This window comes from Budorcas taxicolor, chromosome 15 (assembly GCF_023091745.1).
Source record: "Budorcas taxicolor isolate Tak-1 chromosome 15, Takin1.1, whole genome shotgun sequence".
Lineage (NCBI taxonomy): Eukaryota > Metazoa > Chordata > Mammalia > Artiodactyla > Bovidae > Budorcas > Budorcas taxicolor.
The window spans coordinates 49,954,688-49,973,734 of NC_068924.1; the positions used below are offsets into that span (position 1 = coordinate 49,954,688).

General features: G+C 42.7%; 1 protein-coding gene and 1 non-coding gene across 2 annotated transcripts; both read left to right on the forward strand.

The window, feature by feature from the left end:
• The first annotated feature begins 4,535 nt into the window (after nt 1–4,535).
• Nucleotides 4,536–8,576, forward strand: LOC128060534 (folate receptor alpha-like). Its single transcript, XM_052652937.1, has 4 exons — nt 4,536–4,685; nt 5,639–5,827; nt 8,016–8,151; nt 8,296–8,576. The coding sequence occupies exons 1-4, from the start codon at nt 4,536–4,538 to the stop codon at nt 8,574–8,576; spliced, it is 756 nt and encodes a 251-aa protein (XP_052508897.1).
• Nucleotides 8,577–12,964: 4,388 nt separating this feature from the next.
• TRNAG-CCC (transfer RNA glycine (anticodon CCC)) lies at nt 12,965–13,037 on the forward strand. Its single transcript has one exon. It is a non-coding gene; the product is annotated as a tRNA-Gly (tRNA).
• Nucleotides 13,038–19,047: the final 6,010 nt, after the last annotated feature.

The window sequence follows — 19,047 nt, forward strand, 5'->3', positions numbered from 1 at the left end:
CCCAAGTTCTCCATTGCATCGGTGATGTCATCTGGCCATCTGATCCTCTGATGCCCTCTTCTCCTGCCCTCAATCTTTCCCAACATCAGGGACATTTCCAATCAGTCAGCTCTTCACATAAGATGACCAAAATATTGGAGCTTCAGCTTCAGCAGTCCTTCCAACAAGTATTCAGGGTTGATTTCCATTAAGATTGACTGGTCTGTTCTCCTTGCTGTCCAAGGGACTCTCAGGAGTCTTCTCTAGCAGTTTGAAGGCATCAATTCTTCCATTCTCCACCTTCTTTACAATACAGCTTTCATAATGGTATGTGACTTCTGGGAAGATCATAGCCTTGACTATACTGACCTTTGTCAAAGAGTAATATTTCTGCTTTTCAACACACTGTCTAGGTTTGTCATAGCCTTCCTGCCAAGAAGCAAATGTCTTCTGATTTCATGGCTGCAGTCACCATCTGCAGTGATTTTAGAGCCCACGAAGAGGAAATCTGTCACTACTTCCACCTTTTCCCCCTCTATTTGCTGTGAAGTAATGGGGCCAGATGCCATGATCTTAGTTGATTTGTTTTTTTTTAATTTTAATACCAGACACCTTCAGACCTGGAGGACTCATCTTTTGGAGTCATGTCTTTTTGTCCTTTCATACAGTTCATAAGGTTCTCACAGCAAGTATACTGGGGTGGTTTCCCATTCCCTCCTTCAGTGGATCACATTTTGTCCGAACTCTCCTCTATGACCCGTCCATCTTGGGTGGCCATACGTGACATGGCTCATAGCTTTATCAGGTTACACAAGCCCCTTTGCCACAACAAGGCAGTGATCCACAAAAGCGTAGCTTTAGTCCTACTGATGAATATTCGGGTTGATTTCCTTTAGGATTGACTAGTTTGATCTTCTTGCTGTACAAGGAACTCCTTATCTTTGACAAAAGAGGCAAGAATACACTATGGAAAAAAGACAACTTCTTCAATAAATGGTGCTGGGAAAACTGAAGAGCTACCTGTAAAAGAGGGGCTTCCCAGGTGGAGCTGGTGGTAAAGAACTAACCTGCCAACGCAGGTGACGCAAGAGATGTGGGTTCCATCCCGGGGTTGGGAAGATTCCCAGAGTAGGAACCTACTCCAGTATTTTTGCCTATAAAATACCATGGGAAGAGGAGGCTACAGTCCATGGGGTTGCACAGTCAGACATGACTGAGTGACAAGTAAAAGAATGAAATTAGAACACTTCCCAGCACTGCATGTGTGCTAAGTCCCTGCAGGCTTGTCCAGCTCTTTGCAACCCTATGGACTGTAGCCCACCAGGGAATCCCACTCTGTCCATGGGATTCTCCAGGCAAGCATACTGGAGTGGGTTGCCATGCCTTCCTTCAAGGAATCTTTCTGATCCGGGGATCAAACCCCTGTCTCTGACATCTTCTGTATTGGCAGGTGAGTTCTTTACCCCCACCCACCTGGGAAGCCCTCCTAACACCATACACAAAAATAAACTCAAAATGGATTAAAGACTTACATTTAAGGCTGGAAACTTTAAAGCTCTTAGAGGAAAACAGGCTTAGCACTCTTTGACATAAATGACAGCAAGATCTTCTCTGACCTATCTCCTAGAGTAATGGAAATAAAAGCAAATATAAATGAATGGGACCTAATTAAAATTAAAAGCTTTTGCATAGCAAAGGAAACAATAAACAAGATTAAAGTACAACCCTCAGAATGGGAGAAAATTACAAACAAACAACTGATGAAGGATTAATCTCAAAAATACATAAGGAGCTCATACAGCTCAATATTAAAAAAAAAAAAAAAAACCAGCCCAATCAAAAAAATGGGCAGAAAGCTAAAACAGAAATTCCTCCAAAGAAAACATACAGAGAGTCAATAAACACATGAAAGATGTTCAACAATGCTCAATATCAGAGAAATGCAAATCAAAACTACAATGAGCTATCACCTCACACCAATCAGAATGGCCATCATTGAAAAAAAAAAAAACTACAAACAATAAATGCTGGAGAGGATGTGGAGAAAAGGGAACTTTTTCGCACTGTTGGTGGGAATATAAATTGATTCTAATTTCAGCCACTATAGAGAACAATATGGAGATTCTTTAACAAAATAGGAATAAAACTGCCATGTGATAGTTCCACTACTGGGCATATACCCTGAGAAAACCACAATCCAAAAAAAACACTTGTACCCCAATGTTTACTGCAGCACTATTTACAATAGCTAGGACATTGAAGCATGGCTTCCCTTGTGACTCAGCTGGTAAAGAATCTGCCTGGGTTCGATCCCTGGGTTGGGAAGATCCCCTGGAGAAGGGAAAAACTACCCACTCCAGTATTCTGGCCTAGAGAATTCCATGGACTGTATAGTCTACGGGGTTGCAAAGAGTCAGATAGATTGAGCGACTTTCACACACATAGGACTTGGAAGCAACCTAGACATCAATAGACAGATGAATGGATAAAGAAGTTGTGGTACGTATATACAATGGAATATTACTCAGCCACAAAAAGGACCAAATTTGAGTCAGCTGTAGTGAGGTGGATGAACTTAGTCTATTAAGCAGAACGAAATCAGAAAGAGAAAAACAAATATTGTATATTAACACATATATATGGAGTCTAGAAAAATGGTACTGATGAACCTATTTGCAGAGAAGACATGGAGATGCAGATGTAGAAAATGGACTGGTGGGCACAGTGGGAGAAGGAAAGGGTAGGATAAATTGATACAGTAACACTGACCTACATACACTATCAGGTGTAAAATAGATAACTAGCCGGAAGCTGCTGTATAACACAGGGAGCCCAGCCTGGCACTCTGTGATAACTGTCAACTAAAAAAGATGAAGAACTTGAAGGGAGGGATATATGTATACCTATGGCTGTCATGTTGCAGTTTGACAGAAAACAACAACATTCTGTAAAGCAATTATCCTTCAATTAAAAAATAAATTAAAAAAAAAGATGCACAACTTGAAAATTGCAGGTTAAACTTTATTTGGGGCAAAATGAGGCCTGCAGCCCAGGAGGCAGCACCTCAGATAGCTCTGAGAGACTACTCCGAAGGCGCAGTCAGGGAAGGTCAATAATAAGGTTTTGGTGAAGGAGGAGTTTAATGCAATCAATTGCTTACTTTACAAGAGGTTTTCTGCTAGTCATGAGGATCTGATGTTACCATGAAGGGATTTATTGCTTCTCTAGATATGAGGAGATGCAAGGACTGGAATCATAAAATCAACTCCTGAAGATATCTAACTATCTAAAGACCTGTCCCACCAGATTCCCTGGGGCACATTCCACCTTGAACTTCCTCAGGGGGTGTTGAAGGTCAACAGCTGCAGCAGCACAGGGCTCAATTTCCTGGACCTTCCCGACCCAGGGATCGAGCCCTGGTCTCCCACATTGGAGACAGACGCTTAACCGTCTGAGCCACCAGGGAAGTCCCTAATTCCCACAGAGGCGGGTGACAAACGCCCTTGTGCAGCCGCTGCCACTGCTCTTGGCTCTTGCCAACGCTCAGTGCCCGTTTGCAGTTGACTCAGCCTAGAGGAGTGGAATGGTGAGGGGTGCTCAAGAAAGAGAGGGTATGACTGATTCATGTTGATTTACGGCAGAGACCTCCACAACACTGTGAAGCAATTGTTGTTGTTAGTCACTAAGTCGTCTGACTCTTTGCGACCCCATGGACTGCAACTTGCCAGGATTCCCGGTCCTTCACCATCTCCTGGAATTTGCTCAGACTCATGTCCCTTGGATCAGTGATGCTATCTAACCATCTCATCCTCTACCACCCCTTTCTCCTTTTGTTTTCAATCTTTCCCAGGATCAAGGTCTTTTCCAACGAGTCGGTTCATTGTAAAGCAATTATCTTCCAATTCCCTGGTGGCTCATGATACAGCGTCTGCCTACAATGCGGGTGACCCAGGTTCAATCCCTGAGTTGGGAAGATCCTCTGGAGAAGGAAATGGCAACCCACTCCAGTACTCTTGCCTGGAAAATCCCTTGGATGGAGGAGCATGGTTGGCTACAGTCCATGGCATGGCAAAGAGTGGGACACGACTGAGCGACTTCACTTTCACTTTATCTTCCAATTAAAAAAAAAGGTATCTACTTTGTGACTAGAAGCAACCTTCTACCGAGATGTGTGGTTCACTCAACTCATAGTTCTTACACTGTGTGTTTTTTCAGCCAATAAACCTTAAAAGTTTAAACTCTGAAATATTTGCCTTCAAGGATTTCAAAGGAGAGATTGTGGACCTCTGGCAATTTTCTGGCTATTTCTGAATTTTGCCCAAACTCCACCTTCAGTTGCACTACTTGATGCTCATGACCTTGTAGAAAAGCCAGGAAGATATTGTCTCAAAAGGCTGTGTCTGATCCCAATCTTCCTGAGACTAGGAAGATCAGGGTTACTAGGGCACAATCCCGCCCTAGGCTCCACCCACCCTCCTAATTTATTATTAACAGCCTGAGGATCCACCTGGACTTTCTTTGCTGCCTTCAAGGAAATTGGTTCTTCAGGGACAAGCATGGCCTGGAAGATCACACCACTGCTGTGCCTTCTGGTGTGTGTGGCTGCTGTAGGGGCAGCCCGGCCCAGGACTCAGCTTCTCAATGTCTGCATGAATGCCAGGTACCATAAGGAAAAACCAGGTCCCGAAGACAAGTTACACGGACAGGTAGGCTGAGGGGTCATCTGGGATGGGGAAGAGCTGCCTCAGGGAATGTCTACCCCCGTCCTTGGTAGAGGCAGGGAAGTTCCCTGAACAGCTCTTTCTTCAGTTTGCATCGACTGTTTTACACATACTGTGTGCCCAGTGTGGTCAGAACAATGCCTAGAGCTCAGCTTCTTGGTTGTTGAGTTTCCGTGTTACTCAAATCAGGAAGCAGGCCTGGAAAGACCTTTTGGGGGGAAGGAGGGGGTTGATTTTCTTTTTTTAATTCTTTTTTTATAAGTTTGTATTTGGCTGTGCTGGGTCTTCATTGTGGCCCACAGGCTGTTTGCTGCTCTGCGCAGACTTAGTTGCTCTGTGGCATGCGGAAATCTTAGTTCCCCTATCAGGGACCAAACTCATATCCCCTGCGTTGCCAGACAGATTCTTAACCACTGGACAAGCAGGGAAGTCCCCTTAATATTCTGCTTTTATACTAAATTCTAGGCCATGGGTTTTCAGTCATTCATAAGATCATTGTGTATTTCTGTAATTAGAACTGTACTGGGGTTGTGGTTCATTTAACTTGCTTCCTCACCTTCAGGTCTTTATCACCTTCTCAAAGAGGCTTAATCTGGTCATTCCAGAAAACTGAAATTTCCTGTTCCTCTCCTGTTTTTGCCCAAAGAAATTATCCAGTGCTAAGTTTTCATTGTGTTCCCAGTTCCTAGAAAAATGCCTGAGTTAGCAATAGGAGCTCAATAAAAATTTAAATTAATAAATGTTGTGATGACTGCTATCCCTGGGATTCCACAGTCTTGGAGAACCCTGTCCCCCAAAAAGTGTCCCTCCACCTGATGTTTCTCTGAAGACTGTTGGGGAATCAAGGACTGAAGGGGAGAGGTGGAAACATTCTGGTTGTGCTGGGTGTGAGAGCTCACCCTTGAGTCCCTCTTCCCTTCCCCGCCCTCAATCAACAGTGCAGCCCTTGGGAAAACAATGCCTGCTGCTTTGTCAACACCAGCATCGAAGCCCATAAGGATATTTCCAGCCTGTACAGATTCGACTGGGACCACTGCGGCAAGATGGAGCCTGCATGCAAGCGCCACTTTATTCAGGACATCTGTCTCTATGAGTGCTCACCTAACCTGGGGCCCTGGATCCAGGAGGTATGGGCACCAGCCCCTCAGCAGAGGACAGCCCCTAGCTGATCCACCCACAGCCACTTGCAGGGACACTCCAGGAATTCTGGTCTGAGGAGGGTCATGGGAGCACCTCGTTTGCCCTTTTCCTGTTTGCCCATTTCTGTTACCCTCTAACCATCAGTTCAGTTCAGTCACTCAGTCGTGTCTGACTCTTTGTGACCGCATAGACTGCAGCACACCAGGCTTCCCTGTCCATCACCAACTCCTGAAGCTTACTCAAATTCATGTTCATTGAGTCGGTGATGCTATCCATCCATCTCATCCTCTGTCTTCTCCTTCTCCTCCTGCTTCCAGTCATTCCCAGCATCAGGGTCTTTTCAAATGAGTCAGTTCTTCACATCAGATGGCCAGACTATTGGAGTTTCAACTTCAACATTAGTCCTTCCAATGAACACCCAGGACTGGTCTCCTTTAGGATGGACTGGTTGGATCTCTTTGCAGTCCAACGGACTCTCAAGAGTCTTTTCCAACACCACAGTTCAAAAGCATCAGTTCTTCAGCTTTATAATCCAAATCTCACAACCATACATGACTACTAGAAAAACCATAGCTTTGACTAGACAGACCTTTGTTGGCAAAGTAATGTCTCTTCTTTTTAATATGCTGTCTAGGTTGGTCATAACTTTTCTCCCAAGGAGAAAGTATCTTTTAATTTCATGGCTGCAGTCACCATCTGCAGTGATTTTGGAGCCCCAAAAAATAGTCTGTCACTGTTTCTCCATCTATTTGCCATGAGGTGATGGGATCTTATGTCATGATCTTAGTTTTCTGAACGTTGAGTTTTAAGCCTACTTTTTCACTCTCTTCTTTCACCCTCATCAAGTAGCTCTTTAGTTCTTCTTTTCTTTCTGCCATAAGGGTGGTGTCATCTGCATATCTGAGGTTATTGATATTTCTCCCAGCAATCTTGATTCCAGCTTGTGATTCATCCAGCCCAGCATCTCATGATGTACTCAGCATATAAGTTAAATAAGCAGGGTGACAATATACAGCCTTGACATACTCCTTTCCCGATTTGGAACCAGTCTGTTGTTCCATGTCCAGTTCTGACTGTTGCTTCTTGACCTACATACAGATTTCTCAGGAGGCAGGTGAGATGGTCTGGTATTCCCATCTCTTGAAGAATTTTCCACAGTTTGTTGTGATCCATACAAAGGCTTTCGCATAGTCAATAAAGCCAACATAGATTTTTTTCTGGAACTCTCTCGCTTTTTCGATGATCCAGTGGATGCTGGCAATTTGATCTCTGGTTCCTCTAACCTTAAAACAACCTAATTATAGGGGTGAAATCACCAGGCAATTTAACCTAACTCCTGACTTGTGCTCTCCTGAATAGATAGCATGCCTTGCCTAACCTATTGATTCTTTTCCTAGATTAAAAAAGTAAGGATGAAGAATTACTTAAGTAGCTAAAAAATGATTAGCTCTGTACCTCAAACAGCTCGCTTAGCAAACCTGCAGGCAAGTCACTGGGCAATATGGTATCTGAAGTCAGCCAGTTGGTGCACAATGGAGAATGATGCATAATCTAACTTCCTGCCTTAGTGATTCCCTGAGGTTCTTTCCCTTTTCTCCGTAAAAAACGGGCATGGCCGAACATAATCTAGAGCTGGCTTCAGGACATGAATTAACTTCTCTCCAGATTGCTGGCTTTTCTTTTTTTTTTTTAATTTATATTTTAATTTTTACTTATTATTTTATTTATTTATGGCTGTGCTGGGTCTTGATTACTGTGCGGCCTTTTCTCTGGTTGCAGCGTATGGACTTCTCATTACAGTGGCTTCTCTAGTTGTGGAGCACGGGCTCTAGGGTGCGAGGGCTTCAGTAGTTGTGGCACTTGGGCTCCATTACAGTTCTCCAGCTCTAGAGTCCAGTTCAATAGTTGTGGAGCACAGGGTTAGTTGCTCCACGGCACGTGGGATCTTCCCCAACTAGGGGCTGTATGCATGTCCCCTGCATAGGCAGGTCGATCTTACCCACTGTACCACCAGGGAAGTCCCATTGATTACTGGCTTTTGAGCAGAGAGCAGCTAAAACTGAGTTTGGTTAACAGTGGAGTCACTGCCTCTCTCTCAGCCCTGGACACCATCAGGGCTGTAGCAGCTGAGATCCCTGGCTGACTAGAGCCCTCCTTCCCTGGTTCCTGACCCAGGTGAATCAGAGCTGGCGCAAAGAACGGATTCTGAATGTGCCCCTCTGCAAAGAGGACTGTGAGAGCTGGTGGGAAGACTGCCGCACCTCCTACACCTGCAAGAGCAACTGGCACAGGGGCTGGGACTGGACCTCAGGTGAGAGCTGGGGGGGCGGGGAGAGAGGGCTTTGGAAGGGGTGGTGGGGGTGCGGAAGGGTTTATGGAGACTTGCAGCTGTGGGGCTGGTGGAGCAAGAGGTGGTTCTGGACCCAGTGGCTACAGGCTTCTATCCTCCCCACAGGGTACAACCAGTGCCCAGTGAAAGTTGCCTGCCATCGCTTCGACTTCTACTTCCCCACGCCTGCTGCTCTGTGCAATGAAATCTGGAGTCACTCCTACAGGGCCAGCAACTACAGCCGGGGCAGCGGCCGCTGCATTCAGATGTGGTTCGACCCTGTCCTGGGCAACCCCAACGAGGAGGTGGCGAGATTCTATGCTGAGAGCATGAATGGGGCTGGGCTCCATGAGGCCTGGCCTCTGCGTTTCGGCCTGCTCCTATTGTTGCTCTGGCTGCTCAGCTGAGCTCCTATTATTTTCTGACACCTGGCAATCCCTGCCCCGTTAAGCTCCACAGTCAGTTTGTTCCTTGGTGGAAACTGAATAAAAAGTCAGTCACCCTACATGTGTCATGTAAGTTATTTGAATGTGAGTGGAAATGAGACTTTTGCTTTCCAGTACCACTGACTGAAACTAGTTAGACTTGGGCCAGTTTTCAGTTCTGATACTTGCTATGATCTTGCCAAATAACTTTAATCTTCCAATCTAGGGATATTCATAGCTCTCAATTTCATTTTTCACTGCAGCTTTATCTAGAGCCAGGCAGAGGAATTTATCATTTGAATTGGACCCAAGTATTCCAGAGCTAACTGGAATGCTTGCTCTATCCTTTTCTCAGCTCTTCAACAGAAGAGAGGGCAATGGCAGTGTCCAGCATGGACAACATGTTCTGGACTGCAGGCTAGGAAGAGGTGAAGGGTGACCCGAGAGAGCTCTAGACCTTCTAATACAGCACTACCTGGGGGCTCTGTCCCAAATTCTTTATATATTTTATTCCTATAAGGTATAGATGCTTTGTCTCTATTCTGTTGTTGTTCACTCAGTCATGTCTGAATTTTTGTGACCCCATGGACTGCGGCATGCCAGGCTTCCCTGTCCTTCACTATTTCCGGGAGTTTGATCAAATTCATGACCATTAAGTTGGTGATGCCATCAAACCATCGCATCCTCTGTTGCCCCCTTCTCCTCTTGCCCTCAGTCTTTCCCACAATCAGGGTCTTTACCGATGAGTTGTCTCTTCACATCAGGTGGCCTAAGTATTGGAACTTCAGCTTTAGTAACAGTCTTTCCAATAAATATTCAGGGTTGATTTCCTTTAGGATTGACTGGTTTCATCTTTTCACTGCTATCCAAGGCAATCAAGATTATCAGGAGAAATATCAATAACCTCAGATATGCAGATAACAGCACCCTTATGCAGAAAGCAAAGAGGAACTAAAGAGCCTCTTGATGAGGGTGAAAGAGGAGAGTGAAAAAGCTGGCTTAAAACTCAGCGTTCAAAAAACAAAGATCATGGCATCCGGTCCCATCACTTCGTGGCAAATAGATATGGAAACAGTGACAGATTTCATTTTCTTGGGCTCCAAAATCACTGCAGATGGTGACTGCAGCTATAAAATTAAAAGATGCTTGCTCCTTGGAAGAAAAACTCTGACCAATCTAGACAGCATATTAAAAAGCAAAGACATTACTTTGCCAGCAAAGGTCCATCTAGTCAAAGCTATGGTTTTTCCAGTAGTCATGTATGGATGTGACAGCTGGACCATAAAGAAAGCTGAGCACTGAAGAACTGTTGCTTTTGAACCATGGTGTTGACTCTTGAGAGTCCCTTGGATTGCAAGGAGATCAAACCAGTCAATCCTAAAGGAAATCAATCCTGAATATACATTGGAAGGACTGATGCTGAAGCTGAAGCTCCAATACTTTGGCCACTTGATGCAAAGAACTGACTCACTGGAAAAGACCCTGATGCTGGGGAAGATTGAAGGCAGGAAGAGAAGGGGATAACAGAGGATGAGATGGTTGGATGGCATCACCAACTCAATGGGCATGAGTCTGAGCAAGCTTAGGGAGTTGGTGATGGACAGGGAAGCCTGGCCTGCTGCAGTCCATGGAGTTGCAGAGTTGGATATGACTGAGTGACTGAACTGAACTGAAGGGATTCTAAGTCTTCTCTGGCACCACAATTCAAAAGCATCAGTTCTTTGGCACTCAGCCTTCTTTATGGTCCAGTTTAGTTCAGTTTCTCAGTCATGTCTGACTCTTTGTGACCCCATGAACCGCAGCACGCGAGACCTCCCTGTCCATCACCAACTCCCATGTCCATTGAGTCAGTGATGCCATCCAACCATTTCATCCTCTCTCATCCCCTTCTCCACCTGCCCTCAATCTTTCCCAGCATCAGGGTCTTTTCAAATGAGTCAGCTCTTCCTTCCCATCAGGTGGCCAAAGTATTGGAGTTTCAGCTTCAACATCAGTATTTCCAATGAACATCCAGGATTGATCTCCTTTAGGATGGACTGGTTGGATCTCCTTGCAGTCCAAGGGACTTTCAAGAGTCTTCTCCAACATCACAGTTCAAAAGCATCAATTCTTTGGCACTCAGCTTTCTCTATAGTCCAACCCTCACATCCATACATGACTACTGGAAAAACCATAGCTTTGACTAGATGGACCTTTGTTGGCAAAGTAATGTCTCTGCTTTTTAATATGCTGTCTAGGTTGGTCATAACTTTTCTTCCAAGGAACAAGCATCTTTGAATTTTATGGCTGTAGTCACCATCTGCAGTGATTTTGGAGCTCCCCAAAATAAAGTCTGTCACTGTTTCCATTGTTTCACCATCTATTTGCCATGAAGTGATGGGACCAGATGCCATGATCTTAGTTTTCTGAATGTTGAGTTTAAAGCCTACTTTTTCACTCTCCTCTTTCCCTTTCATCAAGAGGCTCTTTAGTTCTTCACTTTCTGCCATAAGGGTGGTATCATCTGGATATCTGAGGTTATTGCTTTCTCCTGGCAATCTTGATTTCAGCTTGTGCTTCATCCAGCCCAGCATTTCTCATGATGTACTCTGCATAGAAATTAAATAAGCAGGGTGACAATATATAGCCTTCACATACTCCTTTCCCGATTTGGAACCAGTCTGTTGTTCCATGTCCAGTTCTAACTGTTGCTTCTTGACCTACATACAGATTTCTCAGGAGGCAGGTGAGGTGGTCTGGTATTCCCATCTCTTGAAGAATTTTCCATAGCTTATTGTGATCCACACAGTCAAAGGCTTTCGCATAGTCAATAAAGCAGAAGTAGATATTTTTCTGGAACTCTCTTGCTTTTTTGATGATCCAATGGATATTGGCAACTTGATCTCTGGTTCCTCTGCCTTTTCTAAATCCAGCTTCAATATCTGGAAGTTCATGGTTCATGTACTGTTGAAGCCTGGCTTGCAGAATTTTGAGCATTACTTTGCTAGCATGTGAATGAGTGCAATTTGTGGTAGTTTGAGCATTCTTTGGCATTGCCTTTTTTTGGGGATTGGAATGAAAACTGACCTTTTCTGGTCCTGTGGCCACTGCTGAGTTTTCCAGATTTGCTGGCATATTTAGTGCAGCACTTTTACAGCATCATCTTTCAGGATTTGAAATAGCTCAACTGGAATTCCATCACCTCCACTAGCTGTGTTCATAGAGATGCTTTCTAAGGTCCATTTGATTTCACATTCTAGGATGTCTGGCTCTAGGTGAGTGATCACACCATTGTGGTTATCTGGGTCATGAAGATCTTTTTTGTACAGTTCTCCTGTGTATTCTTGCCACCTCTTCTTAATATCTTCTGCTTCTGTTAGGTCCATACCATTTCCGTCCTTTATTGTGCCCATCTTTGCATGAAATTTTCTTGAAGAGATCTCTAGTCTTTCCCATTCTATTGTTTTCCTTTATTTCTTTGCATTGATCATGGAGGAAGGCTTTCTTATTTCTCCTTGCTATTCTTTATAACTCAGCATTCAAATGGGTATATCTTTCCTTTTCTCCTTTGCCTTTCACTTCTCTTCTTTTCTCAGCTATTTGTAAGGCCTTCTCAGACATCATTTTGCCTTTTTGCATTTCATCTTCTTGGGGATGGTCTTGATCACATCCTCCTGTACAATGTCACAAACCTCTGTCCATAGTTCATCAGGCACTCTGTCTATCAGATCTAATTCCTTGAATCTATTTGTCACTTCCACTGTATAATCATAAGGGATTTGATTTAGGTCATACCTGAATGGTCTAGTGGTTTTCCCTACTTTCTTCAATTTAAGTCTGAATTTTGTAATAAGGAGTTCATGATCTGAGCCACAGTCAGCTCCCTATCTTGTTTTTCCTGACTATATTCTCCATCTTTGGCTGCAAAGAATATAATCAATCTGATTTTAGTATTGACCATCTGGTGATGTCATTGAGTAGAGTCTTCTCCTGTGTTGTCAGAAGAGGGTGTTTGCTATGACCAGTGTGTTCTCTTGGCAAAAGTCTGTTAGCCCCTGACCTGCTTTGTTTTGTACTCCAAGGCCAAATTTGCCTGTTACTCCAGGTATCTCTTGACTGCCTACTTTTGCATTCCAGTCTCCTATAATGAAAAGGACACCTTTTTTTGGTGTTAGTTCTAGAAGGTCTTGTAGGTCTTCATAGAACGGTTCAACTTTACCTTCTTCAGCATTCCTGGTTGGGGCACAGACTTGGATTACTATGATATTGAATGGTTTGCCTTTGAAACAGATCATTCTGTTGGTTAAAATTAAAATGTAAAATTAAACTTACAATGAGGTACTATTTCATACCCACTAGAATAGTTACAATAAATAAGACAGGCAGGGACTTCCCTGGTGGTCCAGTGGTTAAGACCCTGTGCTCCCAATGCAGAGGGCCCAGGTTCAACCCCTGGTCAGGGAACTAGATTCCATAGCTAAGAGGTCACATGCTGAAACTAAAGATCCCACATGATGCAACAAAGATCCTATGGGCCACAACTAAGACCCGGTACAGCCAAATAAATAAATACTTAGGAAAAAAAAGACAGGCAATGACAAATGTTCACCAAGATGAAGGGAAACTAGAACCAGCCTGTATTGCTAACAGGAATGTGAAATAGCACAATCCTTTGGAAAACAGTATGGTAGCTTCTCAAAAAGTTAAGCAAAACCCATTGATTCTACTTCTAAGCAACTACTCAAGAGAAATGAAAATACAAATCCACAAATGTGCATGTTCATAGAAGCATTATTCAGAAAAGCCCCAAACTGAAAATAACTTCAATGTCCATAAACTAGTGAGTAGACAGACAAAATGTGTTGTAACCATACAACAAAATGCTATTTAGCAATAAAAAGTAATGAACTATTAGTACACGCTACGTTATGGGTGAACCTTAAAAACCTTATGCTAGGTGAAAGTCCACTAGTCCCAGAAAAGGCAAACTTATAGAGATAGAAAGTAGACTAGTGGTAGCCTGGGGCTGGATTTAGGAACAGGAATTAACTATAAATGGGCATAAGGAGGGATGAAAATGTTCTAAAGCTCATTTATGGTGAGGTTGCACCGCTCTGGAAAATCATTGTAAGCATTAAATGTATAAATGTTATGATATGCAAAATGAACAAATGCATGGATGAATAAATGAATGATTGCCTATAGAATACACTCCCTTGCAATGGCAGTATATAAGGAATTTTACACATTTTTGAATTTCTGTTTAGTGTATTCATGAGGGGATATATTCTAAGCAGTTTAGTGACTGGGGCCATAAAAATCTATCACCGGAGCCAAACTCTATCCCATCATGAACTTTGAGAGATTTGTTGGGCCAACGTGGCAATAAAGGAGGGAGTCAATTATTGGAATAGTTGTAGATGATATCAGCGTGGATGCTTAGGAGAGTGGCCCATTGACCAAGAATTTTTTTTAGGGAGAATGTTTACTGTGGTTGGCACAAGTATGGTCTACTAAATTGAGGGTTAGAGACCACAGCCAGGAGAAAGAAAAAGGGCTGTATCATATGACTAATCAAAAAAAGAACATGAAGCACATTACCAAAAATACCAACACAATGACCACAATCATAGAGCCTTCATCAACTTCCCTAATTCTTTAAAAATGATTTCTGATTACCTGTTTGTATGTTGAATCTGTCTCCATAGAAGTCTCCTTCTTTGGGGCTGGAATTTTTCTGGAAACTGCAAGTTCCAAGGCTCTGACAGGTTAAATCATCCAAGCGTTAGTTTATGGTGGTGACATCAGATTCATGAGTCTATTTTCCAGTTAGTCAATTATGGTAGGATCTTTAGAAAAACAAGAGGAGAGAAGAGAAACCCTTGTTAGCAGGAACCAAGATTTGGTCAATCTATTAATTTCTAGTATCAGAATAAAAGAGAGAATTTTCACTCGGGTGTAATTTCAGGTTGGTGCAAAAATAATTGCATTTTTTGCATTGGAAATGATGTTAGACAAAAAGCAAATTTGAGTGATTTTTTTATTCGAGTTCAAAATGGGTCATAAAGCAGCAGAGAGAACTCACAACACCAACAACACATTTGGCCCAGGAATGGCTAATGAACATACAGTGTAGTGGTGGTTCAAGAAGTTTTGCAAAGGAGATGAGCCTTGAAGATGAGGAGGGTGGTCGCTGGCCACCGGAAGTTGACAACAAACCAACTGAGAGTATCATCAAAGCTGATCCTGTCACAACTACATGAGAAGTTGCTGAAGAACTCAACATCGACCATTCTACAGTCGTTTGGCATTTGAAGCAAATTGGAAAGATGAACAAGCTCAATTAGTGGGTGCCTCATGAGCCGACTGCAAATCAAAAAATCATTGTTTTGAAGTGTCGTCTTCTTATTCTATGCAACAACAATGAACCATTTCTCGATTGGATTGTGACACGTGAAGCAAAGTGGATTTTATATGACAACCGGCAATGACCAGCTCAGTGGCTGGACTGAGAAGCTCCAAACATGGTTACTGTTGGTGGTCTGCTGCTTGTCTGATCCACTACAGTTTTCTGAATCCTGGTGAAATCATGACATCTGAGAAGTATGCTCAGCAAATTGATAAGAGGCGCTGAAAACTGCAGCACCTGCAGCCCGCACTGTTCAACAGAAAGGACCCAATTCTACTCCAGGACAACGCCCAGCCACACATCGCACAACCACGCTTCAAAAGTTGAACGAACTGGGCTATGAAGTTTTGCCTCATCTGCCATATTCACCTGACCTCTTGCTGACCAACAACCGCTTCTTCAAGCATCTTGACAACTTTCGCAGGGAAAATGTTTCCACAACCAGCAGGAGGCGGAAAATGCTTTCTAGGAGTTCTTTGAATCCTGAAGCACAGATTTTATGCTACAGGAATAAACAAGCTTATTTCTCACTGGCAAAAATATGTTGATTGTGATTGCTCCTATTTTGATTAATAAAGGTGTGTTTAGTCGTAGTTATAATGATTTAAACTGCAATTTCTTTTGCACCAACAGAGCATGCACCTACTGCTGACTGCTGTGTTCCACGAGGTCTCAGCTGATGGCTGTTTTGAGGAGAACGTATTATTAGAACCTGGAGCGGGAGAGGTGGACAAGGAGAGTCTGTCTTCTTGGCCAGTTTAACCAGCCTGTTTTTTATAATTCCATTTGTCCTCTCTATTTGCCTCAGCTCTGTAAGTGATGCACAGCAGATGTGTTTAGAAATCTTGAGGACCTTACAGCCCATTTTGTAAGCTGTACATGAAAATTACTATCAATAATAGAAGGTCATCTTAAAGAATAAAATCATCCTGGAAATAGATTTGTTGACAATCATCATGCAAACCCTTACTTATGAAAATGAGTGTGCTTTTTACTCATTTGGGAAAGGCCGCAATCACTAAACATTCACAGTCATAATCCATTGAAGAAAGAAACTCGCTCAGTTGTATGTGACTCTTTGCGACCCCATGGACTGTAGCCTACCAGGCTTCTCCGTCCATGGGATTTTCCAGGCAAGAATACTGGAGTGGGTTACCATTTCCTTCTCCAGGGGATCTTATTGCCTTGTATAAAAATCCTCTAGAAAGGATGAGTTCTTTTCTTTGCTCTAACATCTTTTTCCACAACATGAACACGATGTACAGGGAAGCTCTCATAACACCGATAAGCAGGATTTTAAAACATGGAGCATACCAATTATACCTATTTTTAGCATCCTTCCTTGTCTCCCTTGTCTCCTTCTTTACTTATGAGTGCTGTGCCAAGAGGGAGCAAATTTTTTATGTATTCTAGCAGCTGTCTGGTAAGTTCCAAGATGATTTTGGTATAAAATATGTCTTGATAGGTTTATTATTCTGAATTTAGGACCTGATCTTGGAGAAGGGAAACAAACAAACAAAAAAAGTGTTGTCAGGAAATAGCCTCACTCTTGGCTATATTATTAATATGACAACTATATGTTGTAACAACCTTTCACTAAGAGTTTAACTTCTCTAGAAATGAGGGATCCTACTATTTTATGTTATATCATGACCTAAGAGCATGATGCAAGTTAGTACAAAGCCCTCAAAATTAACATGCCTTTTGAAAAGTGAAAGTTCAAATTCAGGGACTTCCCTGGTGGTCCAGTGGTTAAGAATCCACCTTCCAGTACAGTGGACCCAGTTCGAGCCCTGGTTGTGGACCCAAGATTTCACAAGCAGTGGGGCAACTAAATCGGATTCTGGAACTACTGAGCCCATGTGCTCTAGAGCCCACGCACTGCAACTAAGACCCAATGCAGCCAAATAAATATAATAAATAAATATATATGTATTTTTTAAGTAAGTTCAAATTTAGGTTGGTAAGGATGTAACTTTGCTATACGTGCAAAACATATAGGAAAAACTAACTTATTATTCATTTTAACAGTAGACTGTATACTCAAAGACCAGTTCACTTACAAGTGACCAATATTATTTAAAGCTTTATGCTTCTTTAAATAGAAGGAATTTGAAGAAGAACTTCTGGAATGACAGAGTCAGAACATCTGAAAATCCACTCCTCCATAAAAGCAGTAACACTGGAAAAACTTGTTAAAACCAACTTTTCCAGAACTCTGGAAATTAACCAAAGCTTTCAAAAATCTAAGGAGAGTTTATTCAAGAAAAATTGCTGAATATCACTAGGAACAGTGAACTTTGTGGCATTTTTATTTGCTTTTCCCATCCTCCTCTCCACAACACCACAATAGTATCCAAAATCGGCAGTCTCACAACTCCTGCTGCTGCTGCTGCTAAGTCGCTTCAGTCGCGTCTGACTCTGTGCGACCCCACAGACGGCAGCCCACCAGGCTCCCCGTCCCTGGGATTCTCCTGGCAAGAACATTGGAGTGGGTTGCCATTTCCTTCTCCAATCTCACAACTCCAGTAACTACAAAAACCAGTGACCTAGCAGCCACTAGAGGGGGCAGAGTGGGTGTGAAACTCCCCAAAAAGCTCTGTTCCGAGAGAACTGTCACTGCTTGATCTATCTGGAAGCTCTGTGAAGAGCCCTATTCACAGGGCTTGTCTGACTCAGAGCCCACGCGGTGAGAAACCCATCCCCCGGTGTTTGTCTAAACAGTCAACAGCTAATTATTTGACATCCCAGCTTCCTACCAGTTGTGGCAAACCAGAGGCATGATTTAAAGAAAAAAAAAAAACTTAAAAGTAATATTAGGGAATGAGAAGCTAAGAGAGAGCTTTCCCCATCTACTTGGGAATCCTAAAATTTATGTGCCTTTGCAGAAGTGTATGTCCAGGAAATACCTGAGAAGGCACCAGTCCCTTAACTCTGGTGACCTTGAGGCCTTGCTCATGCAGTTAGTGATGGATAAGGCAGAGTAAACTGTTAGAGCATTTGAAGCTTGCCTGAACCAACATACAGAGTCCCTTAGCAAAGAGTAGGAGACATTGTTTCAAGGCATTTAAGGAAAGCTCTGTCCAATCATTGGCTGACAACTGAGCTAACCAGGCAGAAACTTCAGTGACTACCATGTACCAGAACAGACTTTATAGAAGTAGTCCGTGAAAATCAATAAACAAATAAACAGCACTAACATAGCAAGCTCTGGTTGAAAAGATATGATTTCTGAAGTTGTCACATATATTATTTAAAATATTCAGTTTTCAGCAAAAAATGTTGGACATACAAAGAAACAGGAAAGCATGTCCTAGCAAAGAGAAAAAAGTAGTCAATAAAAACTGTCCCTGAGGAAGCCCAGATGTTGGACTTATTAGACAAAGATAAGGTATTAAGATAGAATACCTCTAAATCATGTATTATAAATAAGACTACAGGAAACTGGGTCTAAGGAAGTCAAGGAAAATAAGAAAATGACATCTCACCAAATACAGAATATCCATGAGATATAAATTATTTAAAAAGGAAATAGAAAATTCTGGAACAGAACAGTACAATAACTGAAATTAAAAATTTACTAGAACTTCCTGAACTTGATAAAGAATATCTACAAAGAGCACTAGAGCTAACATCATATGTCATAATGAGAAACTTGAGGCTTCCCCGAGAAGAATGTCTCTCCTCACCACTCCTTTTCAATAGGATACTGGAAGTTCTAACCAATGCTTAGGATGAGACAAGAAATTAAAGCTATACAAGTTGGGGATGGAGAAATAAGTGTCTTTGTTAGTAGACGACATGTTCCCCTATGTAGAAAATCTGCAAGAACTGACCAAAATAACGCCTGGAACTAGTAAGTGATTATAACAAGGTTGGAGGACATAAGGTCAATAAGCAAAAGTCAATCTAGCCTTCCCACATACTAGCAATGAACAGTTCGGGTCCGACTCTTTGTGACCCCATAGACTATACAGTCTGTGGAATTCTCCAGGTCAGAATACTGGAGTGGGTAGCCTTTCCCTTCTCCAGGGGATCTTCCCAACCCAGGGATCGAACCCAGGT

What these genes read in the sequence shown, in the direction of transcription:
- LOC128060534 (XM_052652937.1), top strand. Translation starts at nt 4,536, where the DNA reads ATGGCCTGGAAGATCACACCACTGCTGTGCCTTCTGGTGTGTGTGGCT. An exon ending in TGGGGCCCTGGATCCAGGAG is followed by an intron (nt 5,828 to 8,015) that starts GTATGGGCACCA and finishes TTCCTGACCCAG; the next exon opens with GTGAATCAGAGCTGGCGCAA. An exon ending in GGGCTGGGACTGGACCTCAG is followed by an intron (nt 8,152 to 8,295) that starts GTGAGAGCTGGG and finishes TCCTCCCCACAG; the next exon opens with GGTACAACCAGTGCCCAGTG.